General features: G+C 41.0%; 1 protein-coding gene across 13 annotated transcripts in view; it reads right to left on the bottom strand.

The window, feature by feature from the left end:
• PPFIA4 (PTPRF interacting protein alpha 4) overlaps positions 1–16714 on the bottom strand; it is a 100025-nt gene that overhangs the window by 10494 nt on the left and 72817 nt on the right. For 6 of the 13 annotated variants that reach the window (XM_083444234.1, XM_083444240.1, XM_083444244.1 and 3 more), the window contains 11 exons: positions 15918–16051; positions 13831–13997; positions 12911–13004; positions 12222–12303; positions 11082–11282; positions 9685–9747; positions 6994–7020; positions 5673–5848; positions 4609–4706; positions 3827–4002; positions 3032–3100 (listed from right to left, as the gene is read on the bottom strand). In XM_083444234.1, coding sequence (XP_083300360.1) covers positions 3032–3100; positions 3827–4002; positions 4609–4706; positions 5673–5848; positions 6994–7020; positions 9685–9747; positions 11082–11282; positions 12222–12303; positions 12911–13004; positions 13831–13997; positions 15918–16051 — 1287 coding nt within the window. Of the gene's footprint in view, positions 1–2088; positions 3101–3826; positions 4003–4608; positions 4707–5672; positions 5849–6993; positions 7021–9684; positions 9748–11081; positions 11283–12221; positions 12304–12910; positions 13005–13830; positions 13998–15917; positions 16052–16714 lie in introns of those variants that run through there. The other 7 variants (XM_083444241.1, XM_083444242.1, XM_083444246.1 and 4 more) reach the window with 2 other exon arrangements.

Raw genomic sequence — 16714 nt, 5'->3', positions numbered from 1 at the left:
CCCAATTGCAAAATTTGGGCTGGGTTACAAATAGTGAATACAAAGCACATGCTCCTATTCTGGGCTAAAATGTATTAGTTATGTTGTGATAGCCAGATTATTTGATTTCATTTCTGAAGTGGAGATTATGGGTCTCTATACAGTAATTTGCAACATACTTACCAGTAGTGAAGCTCACAGAGATCTGTGTGCTTACCTGTATATCACTTAGAAACTTCCTCCATCTCCAAAGATTTGAAGGTACAGAATCCATTGCATCTGATTGACAGAACCTTCCCTATATTGTGGAAAGCTGAACATACCATCCTATGTGTCCTCTCCTCTCCTAGAGAATGTTGCTTCTTACTTTATGATCTGCTTATCATCAGCTGCCCTACCATTAGGCTGCAGCCAACCTCAGGTAGTAGATTGTGTAATTTCATTAAATGGTTGTAAATTTTTGATGATATAGTTTATTATACATTTACCCACTGGAGGAAGTTTGGATTTTCTGCCTTCAAAACCAACACTTTGGTGAAAATAAAAGTGTGCATAGTAATGATGTCTGAAAATGGCACAGTATTTGATTTTGCTTCAGTTACATGAACATTGAATCTGATCTGTACACCAGTTTCCATCAAGAGTAACTGTGACAAAATAGAGCTATTGCCTTCCAAAATCGTGGTGTACATGGTGTAAATATTACCTGCACAGAGATTATCTCTCTGTAGAAAAATGTTGCTTTAAAGATTAAGCCACTGGTATTTCTTCACTCTGTAAACAGTGGATCACCCCTTTAGAATGAGTAGATCCTCACAAGGGTTTTTATTTTTGACCTACAATTTGCACATTATGAGTGCTTTAGAAGCATCAAAAACACATACACATTCCTCAGGGCATGTTTTATGGATAGTCTATGTGGTAATCTTAGTGTCAAGATGACTCTACATGAGAAAGTAGAATAGCTTGCAAAATCTTATGAGTGTAAATGTTGAAGTGGAATAACAGAACCACTTGAAAAATAACTCCAAAGTACTCCAGAATATTCAGCCCATGCAGGAAGTGGTACACTGTCAGCTGTTGCTACTGTTTTTTATGAGGACTAAGTCACAAAAGGATATATTGCCTAACCCACATAAAGACAACTGAGTGTACCACAGATTTTATCCTAAAGCAGCCGAATGCAGTTATGGATAAGAAGGATGCACCATCAAGAGAAACCAGATAGGTAACCAGTACGTATATATATACCAGATTTTTCTTCTTGAACAGAGAATAGAGTTTTCAGCTTTGGGGAACCATTTGAATAATTTCTATTCCACTTTGAAATTTTAGGTGGTAATATTCATCATCTAAACAGGTGGTCTTCAACCTTGGGTCCCCAGATGTTTGTATGTTTATCTATAATAGTATTCCTATACAGACAACATTTCAGTGAGGTAAATGCACATGCAATGCTCAGGTGTGTGCCAGTTCTTTTCACTTGATACATTCCCTTCCTGAAAATGCAACAGATTGCTGGCGAAATCCATACCTTACCCTTGTCCTTGAATAATGCTTCACTTCAGAGTTTCTTCTCATGAATGGATCATTTCATGCATTACACTGAGGAAACCCTCAGGCTTACACTCAACAAGCAGCTGCAATCAACCAAAGTTCCGTAAGAAGTATACCCGTGCACTACTTTTCCCATGAAATAGCTAATTTCCGGCCAAAAGTAACTCCTCTTGGTAGAAAAACTGCTGGGGAGAAGATGTGAGGGGAGGGCAAGTAAGTGTTTCGCTCTCCCTCCTGCCTCCCCATGCTGCACTTTAAAACTCCCCATACTGCCCTTTGCTTTAGAAGAATTTGGCATGACCTGTGTTAGGGTGCGCTACTGTCACCTATAGCTTTGCGCTAGGATCACTGAGGGAACAGTTAGTGTCTTCTATTGTTGCACTAAGCATTCCAGGAGATACTCCATCCTCCCTCCCATATCCCTCCCTCAACTATGTCTGCAAGATGTGTGTTGATACGATCTTATAATGATTATTTAAAAGGCTCAGCCAGAACTGGCAACTACATCAAGATGTTCCCAGATCCCCAAGTTTAAAGAAACCCTTCAATATATTTCCAGTCCAGTGTTTATAATTTATTGACTGACCAATACAGATAACTTTGGTACACCAAGCAGTGTGACAGTGATTCACAAAGCATACAAAAAGGTTGTACTCCACAGAGCAGTGTGTCTGTGTAAACTCACTTCTGTTACAATAGTACGAGATCATGCTGTTGAAAGGGAGAGCAGCTCCTCGCCTCATGGGGTTTGGTTCACAAGAAGTTATGACAAAGGAGGGCTAGGAGGTCCCAGCTGAAGGTAGGAGTGTTTTCAACATCACTGGTCTTCAGAGCTTTGTCCAGAGCAGTATGAAAACAATGATTCCTACTACTTAGGGGAGTAGATTTCAGATAGTCCACAGACTGAGCTTTTGTCTATCAACATACTTACATCATTTTGACTAGTGGGATGGATTTAAAATGTATGCAACCATGTTGCTGCTCAGATTTTAGTTTATAGTCCTATTCAACAGAAAATGGTTTGTGGTAAACTAAAATAGGAACATTCATGCGGGGATGGTATTACATTTCCTAAAGGAAAGAAGAGCAGGTTTGTTGGAGCCAATGCACAAGTGAATGGCAAGCAGAATTTCCTTGCAGATTTACAAAAAAAAGAGAAAAAAGTAAGCAGCATAGGCTCTACTAACACCAATCCTTTCTCACATAAGAAGTGAGAAGGCAGCCTGGGTTCCAGCTCTTCTCACAGCAGACAATTTCATAACAGGGGATCCTATACCTGTCTGCAAGTTGAAATCTCTCTGGCTTACCAAATGCACTTGCTCTCTTCATGAACAGAATTTCAGCACTTACAATGCTCCTTCACAGAAGATAACTGCACTGCCAGTCCTACTTGCAACACTTCTCTTGCTTCATCAGTTTCTTAGCCAACAGTATGGGCCCAAAATTTCTCAAATTCCCAGCATGTTTTAGTCAGAGGATAGTACTTTGTACTCACATCGTCAAGCCTCCTATCAGTGCCCAAGGCAAGCAGATTGTTGAATTCTCTCTCCATCACTTGTCGTGCCTGTAAAAAACATTAGATAAGCCAACAATAGTTGTCTATCAAAACAAAAACAGCACTAACAGTGCTGCCAAATTTCCAGTCATAGTAAATGAAATATTTCTTGAAAGTTGCTTTCTCTCCATGGAAAGGACTATTGCCTTTATGTCCTGTTTGTAGTCTTCCCAAAGCAGCTGGTTAACCACTGTGGGGAAAGGATGGTGGACTAGATAGACTTTCTGCCTTGTATGCAGTATGCAGTATGCACTTTGGGGCAAGTCATTCATTTCTCAGCTTCACTAGTTTGCCTTCAGTGAAATAGATGTTGTGCTGCTGAACAATTGTAGGGCCAAACAAGTGGTTGATGTTTGCTACTTCAATCCCAGCTCTGTAACTTGGTTTGTGGCCTAGGACAAATCACTTGTCTCCATCTAGTTCAGAAATTTGTTTTTAACAGTGCCCAGACAAATGCCTTTGGGAAGCTTATAAACAGGGAATGAAGACAACAGTACTTTGTCATTCTGCCTGGCCAATAAGCTGGGTGACCAGGGTCTTCCATAGATGAAGTCAGTAGGAACAGTGTTGGAGAGAATCAACCAAATGAGGCACGTAGGGGAAGTAACTTAGCAGGGAAGCTTGTAGACTCCTTATTTTTGGGAGATGCCAGCTGCCACTAATAAAAACACATCCAACTCAGATCTCTTTAAAAAGAAACATATAATGGTCATCCTAAAAACATCAGTTTCCTACCTGAGTATTCTGAGTGGGTATTTGTAACACAAGTGCCAGACTATTATAATCAAAATTTTCATCCAATGCTATGAGGGCTCCATGGACTCCACTCTCAACAATATTGTTTGCATACTCTCTAAGCCCAATAGACTGAATCCAGTGAATTACTTGATCATTGGTCCAAACCAACACATCTAGAAGGAAGTGAAGCCATACATTCAGGACAAAACACAACAATATTTAAGTCCACATAAGTTGGTTAAGCAAAAATAGAAAAAAGCACAATGACTGATATATTGTTTAAAATTTGCAATGGAAGCCACAAGATTAAAAACAGGCAGGTTATAGCATTTTCCTAAGCTTGCACCTATCAGTCACATTGCCCAAAGTGCGGCAGTCTCATTTGTTCACATTATCATACACCCAAAACAGAATGGTCAGAGCTCTAGCATTGAAGGAAGAAATCCCAGGAGGACAAAATTAAAATGCAGAACATAGAAGGCTGGTGCCCCAACCACGTAGTAAACATGAGCCAACCAATAAAGAGAAATCCACAGAAAATTATAATGAACAAATGCAGGTACCATCTGACAGAAACAGTTTTTCAGTGGCTGAAAAGCCTCTAGAAGTAATAGAAGTAGAAGAGATGCCAGCTTCCCCTGCAACTGACAAATGTTGAGTTTGTAAAACAGCACTGATGATGCCTCAAGAAGGGGAAAGCAAAAAGGCTTCAAGAGCTCGGTCTCATTGTCTTGTTCCTTTGAAGCCTGCCACAAGCAGATCTCTTCATTGTTACCTACCTTTGATTTCATGCTGACTTTCCTCCCGCCTCCTCTCCAGCTCTTTTCTATCATAGTTTAGTCTTTTCAGGCACATGATACCATACTGCAGGCTGGTGCTGCAATGATACAATACAGCACTTACTTCAATGCATTTCAAACCAACATCTTACTATTTGAAACATCATTTATTCTATTTAATTGCAGCAATTATAACACACTGTGAGGAGGAGGTTGCAGCACTTGTGCCATGCCTCTGTGAGTTCTTGAAGGCTCAACCAGTGCTAAACAAGGTCTGTCTCCTCTCCCAGTGGACAGAGATAAAGCACAACTGTTGAGGGAGAGGTGTAGAATTGAGGGGGGGAAGGAAGGAAGGAAGGAAGGAAGGGAGGGAGGAAGGGGTAAAGAAGCAGCTGCAGGGAAAGCCCCAAAGCATCTGGCCCTATTAAGAGCATAGACAGGCACAGACAGGCAAAGAAGAGAGTAGCTCCTTCTGTGTGAGTGTTGCAGATTTCCAAAAGCCTGAAAGGTTTAAGGAGGGTGGCAACCACAAATCCTAAGAACTAAAAGGAAGCCTAAGACAGTGCTCTGGACTATTCAGCAAGGCTAATCCTAACTGTGCCATCTAATTCCACACAAATAAGACTTGAGAATGCATTGTAACCATCTCAGATTGCTGTATAAACCACACAACCCATCCCCATCCCCCCCAATTACTTATGCTAACAGGGGAAACTCTTCACATCTATTTCCAAAGGTTTTGTTGCTGTTTTTTAAGTCTGTGGCAAATATGCATAGAACTATATTGTAGTTTCATTGCAAATGATAACCACTGCACTCATCTCCTCTTTTGCTTTAAGTATATTATAACATGCAATTTCTAATACATATAATAAACACACAAACCAATCTCAACTTCATCAGTGTGCTTCACTCCAAAAGAATAAACTGACTGAAAGACTTTAGGTGAGATACGTTCAGATGGGGACAGGGTGGGAAATGAGCACATTAAACATCTCTTAAATTGGTTGCAAGAAATTCTAGTTTCCTGGGATGAAACAATAACCCTGCAAGAATCTGCTTACCGGTGGAAACTGTCCACCATCTTGAGGTGCACTCGAAGATCTTTCTTAGTCAGATGATCCAGCATTCGTGCATCCACAAGACACTCCATGAAATAGCTGCGATATTGTGGGAGACCCAGACTAGGAAGCCATTCATTCCCTATCCACTCATGATTCATGTCCCCATAAGCCAATGTCTTTGAAAGTAAAAAAGAATAATGTAAGAGCAGGTCCCTCAGAAGCATTAACAGAATCCTATTGGGAAGTCTCAGAAATGTAATTTAGAATAATTTAATAAAGGTACAGTAATCTCATGTCTTGGATTTATCTTGTTTGTTCATTGATGTCTTGATAATATATATACACTATTGTGTGTGATAATGATTATCACAGAGATGAAAGATTCTCATATTGTTGGTGATACCACATTGGCAAGTTGTCTGGATCAACCAGTGTCCTAAATATTGCATATCTTGAAAACCTTAATCATGAATAAAACATACATAATCTGTGCTCCATTTTCAGCCCCTTGGGCAGAAATATACCACAAAATATAAGAAACAAAGCTGCAAAGTACTGTGCAGGGACCCTTGCTTACAAGCTCATTTGGATGCAGTGGCTTCTGGGTCCTGCTATTAAGTCTAAAGACCTAGGGCAGTGGGCTCTATTATACATGCTTCCCACTGAAGCCAGTTAAGATAAGCCGTTCTCACTGAAGGGTTTGGATAAACTGAAGAGTTTGAATCTATCTCTACCCTATATCTACTTTCAGACTTTCCAGTGATTGGGAAGAAACATTTGAAAAGAAAGGAAGCAGTGATGGTCTAGTCATGCATGCCAGAATTTTATTAGGTCTGCCTTCTATTGGCAAAATGAAGACACATCTGGTAAGGAAGCAAAAGGCCACAGGTATTTGCTCCCTTTGCATAGTAATTTAGAGGTGTTCCAAATCTGGCTGAGAACAAGGAATACTAAAATTAATGTGGGAAACAGCAGTAAATCAATAGAGTAGATCTGTATGGTTTGAAAAACTATAGCTGTAATGGAACTAGGTGAGGGGGTAAGAAATGAGAGCTCTCTTATATTATGGAAACTTTTTCTGTTTGGAGAAAACTGTATAGCATTAGTAATCAGAAAGTGTAAGCAGGGTTAAGAGCATTCTGCATCTGTCTTCATTGAGAAAAGTCTTCCCAGCTTATTGAAACAAAACAAAACCAAAGCAAGGTGATATAATCAGATTGTAAGTGTCATTGTGGAATCAATTTTGATGTGTTCTGACCATTCACATAATTCTGTGTGTCTAAGCACAGTGGAAAAAGGCAAGATAATATACAAGTCTCACCTGTGCCCAACTGCCCTCCTCAGTGTCCTAAATGTAACAATGCAGCATGTCAACAAAACAACAGGCAAAGTAAGTTATGGGGGCTGACAATATTTAAGATACAAGCAGAGACTCCTTTATTTTATTTTTATTTACTACATTTACATACCACCTTTTCCTCCAAAAAGCTCAAGGTGCAGTACTGGTCGTTCCCTTTCCATTTTAACCTCACAACTTTGTGAGGTAGGGTATCCAAGGTTAGCCCGGTGGGTGGGGATTTGAACTCTGGTCTCCCAGGTCATAATCCAACACTCCAACCATTACACCACAGTGGTTCTCCAATGAGTGTAAAACAAAATAATCAGGATACTTTCACACACAGACCACACACATGGCACAAGCACAAATATGATTTCACTTTCAGGCTCTCATTCTTCAGCATGCATAACATGAGGGATCTCACTGTAGGCAATATTTTGAATCTCTCAATAATGAGCAAAAGAGTCATATTATACTGCACATGCCACTATAATGTTACATGACTCAAACAGAGAGGCATATTCAAAGCTCAAGAGTTAAATAACAGATGCTGCACTAAAGGAAGGAGCAGATGAAACTTCGTGGAGATTGATGGATTGATTGTTTATTAAATTTCTATATCACCATTCACACAGGGAAGTTTACAAAATAAAAACACAAAAATGCACTGCATAGTAACAAAAACATTAATATCCATTCTTAAAAGACTTATTAAAATGGGCAGTGTGAACGTAAGCACTGTTAGTAGATGGTTCCCTAAACTGGATGGAGGGGTGGTGGCCTGTTCTTGATGAAGCTACACTCACTCTAAAATAGTGGGTACGCAGGTCAATGGTACTTCTGGATCCATTGTCACTTGATGCTCAGGTGGCCTCAGTGGCATGGAGTGCCTTCCATCAGCTTTGGCTCCTGGCCCAGCTGCACCCCTGTCTGGGAAGGGATAACCTAACTCCTATTGTCTATGCTCTGGTAACCTCTAGGTTAAATTACTGCAATGCATGTTACGTGAGGCTGCCTTTGAAGAGAGCTCGGAAACTTCATCTGGCACAAATTTCTGCAGCCAGGTTGCTCATCAGGGCAAGAGGGTTTGAGCATGTAATACCAATCCTGGTCTGACTGCACTGACTGCCAATTAGTTTCCTGGTCCAATTCAAAGTGCTAGTTTTGACCTTTAAAAGGCTTGGGACCAAAATACCTTAGGACCACCTCTTTCCATATTAACCGACACCATCCCTGCAATCATCATCTGAGTCCCTCCTTCATGTGCTCCCTTCCACAAGAGGTCTGGAGGGTGGCAGCACAAAAACGGGCCTTTTCTGGGATGGCCCCCCATTTCTGGAATGCTCTCCACAGGGAGGCTGGCCTCACACATTCGTTATATATCTTTAGGTGCCAGACAAAAAAATATCCTTCTCCCAGGCTGACGTGGGTGAACAGTAGCCACAATATGTCAATAGCCACAAATTAATTTGTTTTCCTGATAAATGTATACCTTTCATCTTCTGTTCTCAAGCAGTAAATACAAAAAAGGAAATGATGCTGACATGTACCTGTGAACAACTGCTAGCTACTAATGGCTGTGGTCACCACACAAATAGGTGAATAGCAAGTTGCCAACTACATGAGGCAGATATATTTGCTTCTTGTTAGGCATAACCCACATACATTACACTTGTATCTGCTTAATTAAGAGCAAGAAACGTGCCAGTCACATTACATAAACATTGTCTGGGCAAAGGTACAGCTGCCAGCCACCTTTTATAGATACATCTCAAAAGAGACCCTTTACTGTTATTTATTATTAATCTACAGGATTCATAACCTGCCAAACCAAAAAGGCTCTCAAAGCAACTTTCAAAAATCAGTTCTAAGATGGTCCCTGCCCTCAGGCTCACTATCTAAAAAGACATGACACACAAGAGAAAGGGAATGGGAGGGAAGAAAAATAATCAAGCTTAAGCATATGTTCTTAAAAGTTGCAGTTAACTAGAATAAGTCAGTTACCATGCATACTGAGGGGGTTCCTAAATACTGTGGGTCATGGTTACCCGATAGAAAAGAATAATATATTTAGTTATAGCTCACATTTCCAATGGAGTAAACACCAAAGATGGCTCAAAGATTGTTGAACCCTCAACAATATGAAGTGTCCTGAACAACAATACATTTTGTATTTTTATCAAAGAAATGAATCACCTGGCCAAAATTGAACCAACCTCTTATCATGAGTAAAGTACAGTGGTACCTCTGGTTGCGGACACAATTTGTTCCAGGGTGCCATTCGCACCCCGAAAAGTCTGCAACCAGAGCAGTGCTTCTGTGCATGTGCGAAGCACGATAGAGCGCTTCTGCGCATGTGCGAACTGTGCAGAATGCTTCTGCGCATGCGCAATCCATGTAGAACGCTTCTGCGCATGCGGCAAAACCTGGAAGTAAACACTTCCACGTTTGCTACATTCTTAACCCGGAAAAACGCAACATGAAGCATTTGCAAGAAGAGGTATGACTGTATGCTGAAATAGGTATACTGTAGTATTAGTCCTGAAAAAGCCTTACATTTTGATTAGATGCAAAATTATTTCCCTGCCTGTTTTTATGAGGATGAGATGGCAGGGATCTCAGACACTGAAGGAGAAATTATACAAAGGAAACTATCACACAGAAGAAACTTACCGTTTTGGTTGAAGTTGCCATAGTTTCCATCTCTTCATGTGTCACCCAAACATTTCCAGATGACTAGGGGGGAAAGATGAAATAAATTAATGAGAGGGGAAGGAACAACTGTGATCTTGTCAGTAAAGCATTTTAATCTGAAGTCAACTTAAATTAAACCATGGCTAATGTATGGATGAAAATAGTTTTCAGTGGCTGTGGAAATGACAATAATGCTATGAAAAATCATGCTCAATTTACATTAAGATCCTGGTTTTTTTGTACATTAAGTTCATTCAGAAAAATATTTGAGGCTTTTAAAGAACAAGACCTCCTTTCTTCCCAAATGGTAGACATTGTACCAAGCCATCTGAATGAATATGCAGTTCTCTTTAGAGTTTTCAACAATATTAGAAGACCTGTAATTGCAGCCCCATATTTCCTGTGCCTCACTGCCCCACTTACTGTCTGCTCTGCCCCATTTCCTTCCGCCTCCCCTGCTTCTGCCAAATTCTTGCATTAAGTCACCATGCCCTTTGCTTCTTCAGGAAAAAAGAAGGGGGAAGGCGAGATCTCTCAGCATATGTTAGTTAGTCCTTATATTTCTACCTATTGCTACTTCTCACCTAGTAAGCAGGGAAGTCAAAGCAAGAATATGATTTGAGTTTCTGAGAGAGCCAAGCACTCTTCAAATACAACCAGTCCAGCTAGTGCCCTGGAAATAATGTTTGTTTGTTTGATTGATTGATTGGTTGGTTTTTTTTATCTGGCCCTTCCTTCCAAAAGGAGCTCAGGGCAGCAAACAAGAAAATAAAAAGTCAATTTTAATATTTTTAAACAGAACCTAAAATAATCACAACTAATATATCAAAGGTTGCCAAAAACAATAAGTTTTAGTATTCTTCAGCCCTCCAAAACCTGGGTGAACAGGAACAGGTCACTGTCACTAATTACAGGGACAAGTCTAAAACACCTAGCACTAGAACAGCTACAAGCCAGAGATAAGGTTGTTTTGAACTGTCTACTGGCAATGACAAAACAGGTGGGCAAGGTACAATACCTTTGAGCAATTTTACCTGCCATCTTGACAGAAAGGCTACAGGCTCCCACTACAGCCAAGCAAATAAGTATGTTAAGTTAAATGATCCCCTAGTAAAAGCCACTGGCTCTCACAAGGTGAAGTAAGGGCCAAGTCTTCTTGGATCAATTTTACCAGTTACACCTGAGGCACAAGATTTACCAGATGCTGACCACAAAAGTTACCAGAATACAATGTGCTAGCAACAGCCTGCACTACTCTGCCTCTCACTAAAAGGCTTTAGGCTTGGGTTTTATCCCTTTACGTTGGCTGCAGAATGAGCAACTGCAGTTTTCTAGGCCAGTTTGTTAATCTCAAGAATGCAATATGAAGCACTTACTGTCCTTGAAGTAGGTGGAGCTGAAGGGCTTGTTAGTGATACCATTTCCTGAATTGCCAAACGCAGTTTTAATCGGTGAAGAGCATTACTAATGCCAATCTCCCTCTGGATCTCTGTATCCGACAAGGCAGACATGATAGCACCACTCTTTACATTGGCTCTGCAGGCTGCAACATACCAGGCAGGCATGCCTACCCAAAGCTACAACACAGAAGGTCACAGGTGAGCTTATGTTTACATCTCTACTCAGATACTCATCCTTCCCCACAGAATTATTGTTAAACCACTTTGTTAGTCTGAGAGTATTGATAGGGAACAATAGGAGTGATTTCTCACTATTGTGACAGTAGCCTTGGTCCAGTATTGGTAGCTTAATAAACAAAATAGAGAAAGAGGGAAGGACAGATTTTCTGCAAGAGAAAAAAAAAGTTTTCCATTCCATCTTTCTAATTGTGGCTGCTTTTCCTAGTTCAAAACAAACAAAGTGATGAAATTGACTCAAGCAGTTTCTGGTCTAGTCAATTTCACCACTCTAGAGTGAACTTCAGGTGCTTTTTTCTGTTTTAATAGACTATACATCTATGCTTTCACAGCCCTGACTTGTGACACATGGTAGAATTAAATTGTTCGCTTGTTTTGAAGAACAAATACAATAAGGCTGCAATCCTATACCAACTTACTCAGGAGCAAGCTCTCATTGGGAATTCTGCATAGACATGTTTAAGAATGCATTGCAAATCTAATTAAAATCTTCTCAGCAACACACCTGCTGAAACTGGCAGAGGCAAATACAACAAATAAATAGATGAATAATTGGGAGGCTGAAGCCATTATTGAAGATAGGAACCAGGCTGCAATTTATCTCCTGGTGGGAAATTAAAAGGCAGCTGCTTTAAATTAACAACACAATACTGTACCATTGATATGCAACTTCAAATAGGTTAGCTAAAAATATATTCTAATTTAGGGACACAATTTTAAAGAAGATGCGAGAATTAATTTCAATGTGTGGTAGAGAGTCTGGTTGCTTGAAAAAACACTAAGTCAAATAATTGAAATAAATGGTAAATAACCTGTCTACAAAGAGCCAAAGTCATCTACTAGATACCATTAATCATCTGAAGCTAGAAGCAGGCTTACCTCCAACCAGGAGACTACAGTTGGGCCATCCCACTGAGCAAAGGGAATGCCCCTTCTTCGAGCATCTTCCAAAAGTTCATGTCTAGAAGGAGAAGCAGTAAGCAGTAATACAACCATTTCCTTACTAGCTAGCTGTGCACTCAACAGTTCACAGCCAGTAATTTATAAACTGATATAAAAAAATTATACTGTTTTCAGTCCTAACAAGTGGTTTATGTTTTTTTAAAAAATCAAGTAGCAAACAATTAAGCTAAAACCTCGAAATAAAAACGAGAAGGAAAACCTCCAGTCATATATTAGACACCATTAGAAACCACGTAGTGTGTGTTCACTGCCCATTTAAATGCCACCTGGAATGGGGCTAGTTTCACCTCCCTTGGGAGAGAATTCCATGAGCTACCCTAATAAACCATAGATTTAAAAAGATAAACAATACTCTCTTGCAGAGTGTAGCTGCAAGAAAGTAACTAGAGTCACTTACAGACCAAGTGTGGTAGTTCTAATAGGGCTGGCTGGTGCCCCACATAAGAATTTACCCTGGCATACATCCCAGAATCCTCTGCACCACACAAAGATTCTGTGTTCAATGTACAAAAGGTACATTTTATTTGGCAGCCAAATAAATGTTCTCTGAAGGTAGTATGTTTAAACAACATATCTGAAGGGAATACTAAAGCAGGCATTCTCACTTTTTTTTGAGCCGTCGGTCTTTTTCTGCTTGAGCTCCTAGTTTGCCAAGACCAAGAGAGTCCTGTATGTTTATCTCTGAATCTGTCAACATAACTGAGAAACACAACAGATAAAGAATTAGATTAGATTGTGACTCACAAGTGCTAGGGCCCCCAAAAACTAAAAATAAGCTAATTTATCTACCCAACAAATATTTTGCATCATTTTCCCAGTTGTTGCATTTCCTTTGCTACCAAGAACTTAACTATGACTTAGTGTTACATGTGAATACAGGCAGTTTCAACTGATCATCAAGCCATCAACTTTATTATCTGCTCTGCATCTCCAGAATCCACTTTGGCTACAAACCTACACACAGTTGGACTGCTAAAATCACGCTGATTTCCATATGCTTTAAGCAGCCCAAATTCAGATAGGCTGCAGTGTTTGCTTTTAGTGCCTTGTATGGATCTCCATAGTTTTTGTGCTACCTGCTCCTCATCCCCACTGATTCCCCTGTCCTTATTTCCTCCCTTATTTTGCACTGTGCTACTTACTTACATGGGCACCATATAAAGATGATCCACACCAGTACTAAAGGGAAATTAAATCTGAGTCTTACAATAATTCAGGGAAAAGGTATAACTGGCATAGAGTCCTGATCTTATCACTTAAAATCATGGAATCATAGAATTGTAGAGTTGGAAGGGATGCTGAGAATCATCTAGTCTATGCAATGCAGGAATATGTAGCTATCCCATATGGGGATCAAACCTGCAACCTTGGTGTTATCAGCACTGCACTCTAACCTACTGAGCTATCCAGGCTGACTTTTTTTTTTCCTTTTTACTAAGGGTGGGTGAGTGAAAAAAGGACCCTATCCAAAATGGTCAGCTGCCCCAGAAACCTTTCTTTAGAAGGAGTGAAGAGAGTCAAAGACCTTGCCCAGTAGCGCCTTCTCTGCTGAGCTGGATCAAGCGTCCTTTCTCTTTCTTTCCAAACAAGCGCCCAATAGAAGATTTGATGCCTTTCCTTTTGGAACCTTTGTGCAGAGAATCCTGGCTGCTGTTACTGCTGCTGGGATTACTTGCTTGGTCCTCTAAAAAGCTAAAGGGTGTGAAAGAAACAGAAAGATATTCAGTCTGTCAGCATCTACAATGAAGTAAATGCCATTGCCCTCTTGGAGTCAGTCCCATTTCTTCTTTTTACAAAAAACATCCCTAATACATTTCACAGCGAACTGTTCAATCACTCCCTGGTTAGGAGGACAGCAGTCAGCATCCACATGTGCCAAATGACTGGGGATAAGAAAACGGGAGAAAGACAGAAAATGGAGTTCTGTCTATGGAAGGGTGGTGAACCTCCATGGACCTAATTAAGCCTGACACATGTCCCTATTTGGCCATGAAGCCATTCCCCATGGCCACTTACCCCACACCTGATATTGTATGTGACATCAGGTGTGGGTCGGATGTAGACATGCCTACAAAAGAAATATCAGAAATTTAAAGTGAGCTCCCAACTGTTCCTCTGCAATCAGGGCTGAACGGCTCTGACAGGGAGCCCTGTTAGGTTGGCTACACTAGAGAGTTCCCTATTGGAAATTCCCTAGCATAACCAAGGGAGGAAACAGTTTTCATTCCAATTGCTTCCTCCAAATATAGCATTTTTTCCTCTGCTTCCTCCAAACGGGGCTTCCAGAATCTGCCGGCTACAGCATCCTCCTCTGAACACTGACAGCTGTCAACCACCAGACATTATTATGTCCAACTGTCAAAGTTGGCCTGCACGGGTATGGGAATTAGGAATCTGGCTCACTAGTTGGATCCAGTCCCCCATCCCTAGTGTAAAGGGGTGTGTTATTCTTTCAAATACAGGCAATGATAGTTATCAGAAAGACCCTAGAAATTCCCTATGGACAAGTCTTAGAAAACATCAGTCTTCCATTTCTGAACAACTTTGCCTTCATGGGAAGGAGAGGTACTGTTAGAAAGTTAAGAGGAACAATGAGAAGATAACAGCCAACAGTCTGGAGAAGAGCCAACCTATCACCTGGTAGAGATCCCCACCCTTCTTAGGAATTAAACAGAGACTCTTACTGCCTTAGGGAGTCTCACTGCCTTTGTGACATCCGCAGTCATTAAAACAATCACCACACACATCTCAAATTCACACCTATTTGCATGCCATGCAATCAAGGAGCAAAGAATGCCATACTTACAGGCCAGAAAGCAAAGGGCCAAGAACAATGTTGTGGGCATATAAGGGTGAGATACATCACTGACCCAACCACTCAACTACAGCTGATGTTATAGCCACATTTTCATGACCATTCCTGTCATTTAATGGACATTTCAGTGATTAGATGTAATGTTCCAATTTGTTGTTGTTTAGCCGTTTAGCCGTGTCCGACTCTTCGTGACCCCATGGACCAGAGCACTCCAGGCACTCCTGTCTTCCACTGCCTCCCACAATTTGGTCAAACCCATGTTGGTAGCTTCGAGAACACTGTCCAACCATCTCGTCCTCTGTCGTCCCCTTCTCCTTGTGCCCTCAATGTTCCAATTATGCCTCATCAATCCTTTACTAGGAGTTTTCTCCACAAAGGAAAGGTCAGATCATCTACAGGACATTCTGAAGAGCTATTGCCATCTATCTTTGAAGGAGCTCAAAGGAATGAAAAGTGCATGCTTGGGTTTCTAACAGCTAGTTGCAGACTGCAGTACACATTTAATTCTGGTACCTTTCTCATCAGAATTGGGACACAAAATCAGCTTTAGACACAGGAAACTTTTGTAGATTTTGATCAAGTACTTTATTCTGCAGGAAACTTTTGTAGATGTTGATCAAGTATGTACTTTATTCTGCAACACCAATGTGACACTCTCCTAACTGAATTGGAAAAGATTTCAGATTACTTTTCCATAACCTCTGATCCACCTGTCAATGTAACTGAACATACAGTATGCTACTGGCTACCTACAGTAGGCGGAGCCCCTCCTCCCCTCTCTTGTCAGCCCCCTATACCTCTTGCCTTCCTCCTGGCTCAGAGCAGGATGTCCAAGCTTCTCCAGCCGCAGCGTCCTGGGTGAGGAAGGAGGAGAAGTCTCACATTTTATGGTGGTTTTATCTTCTCGACTCTCATCTCGACCAGCTGGTGACTGAACAAATAAGGGGAGGTCAGAGTGCAGATCCCTGTCCAAGCACCTCCCTCCCATCTCTATCTCACTCACCATCAGCATAGCTCACCTGCCAGTTCAATTAAAGGAGAAGGTGGAACAGGGTCACATGCATTTTCGGGGGCTGCTGCTCACTGCATGCCCTAATCCAAAGGCCTGGATGACTGAGTGACAATTATCAGTGGCACTTGGAGTGATGTAGCCCTAATGGGAGGGAATGGAGCCCAATAACAGCAGGAAGGAGGAGACAGGTTGCGACCCATCACCATTGTAGCAACAAGGAAAGCAGCCTCTGCCTTCCCAAGGCCTATGCTCTAACTTAGAAGCAACACATATACAGAGCTGCTTTTGAGTCTGACTATTCAAACTGCACAGATCTCTGAAGAAGGTAAGTGTTGTCATCATTTAGATGAGCATATTTCCATCTGGTACCATCAGGTCCAAAGTAGCTTCCCACTGTTATAAGGGTCATCCTTGAAGTATCCTTCCATAGTATGTTGTCCACAACTGGGAGCAGGCAATTTACTGCCTAAGCCAAGGAACAATCCTCAATCAGCACTATCCAAAGATTGACAGGAGGGTGAACATGTACCCTGCTTATGCCTCCTTTGCAACAGCAATTGAAGGGGCAGGCTTAAAGAGCAC

The sequence above is a fragment of the Podarcis tiliguerta genome, assembly GCF_965153285.1.
Source record: "Podarcis tiliguerta genome assembly, chromosome: 6".
Taxonomy (NCBI): domain Eukaryota; kingdom Metazoa; phylum Chordata; class Lepidosauria; order Squamata; family Lacertidae; genus Podarcis; species Podarcis tiliguerta.
Note: the sequence above shows the minus strand (reverse complement) of the source record. Positions and strands in the feature narration are given on the sequence as shown.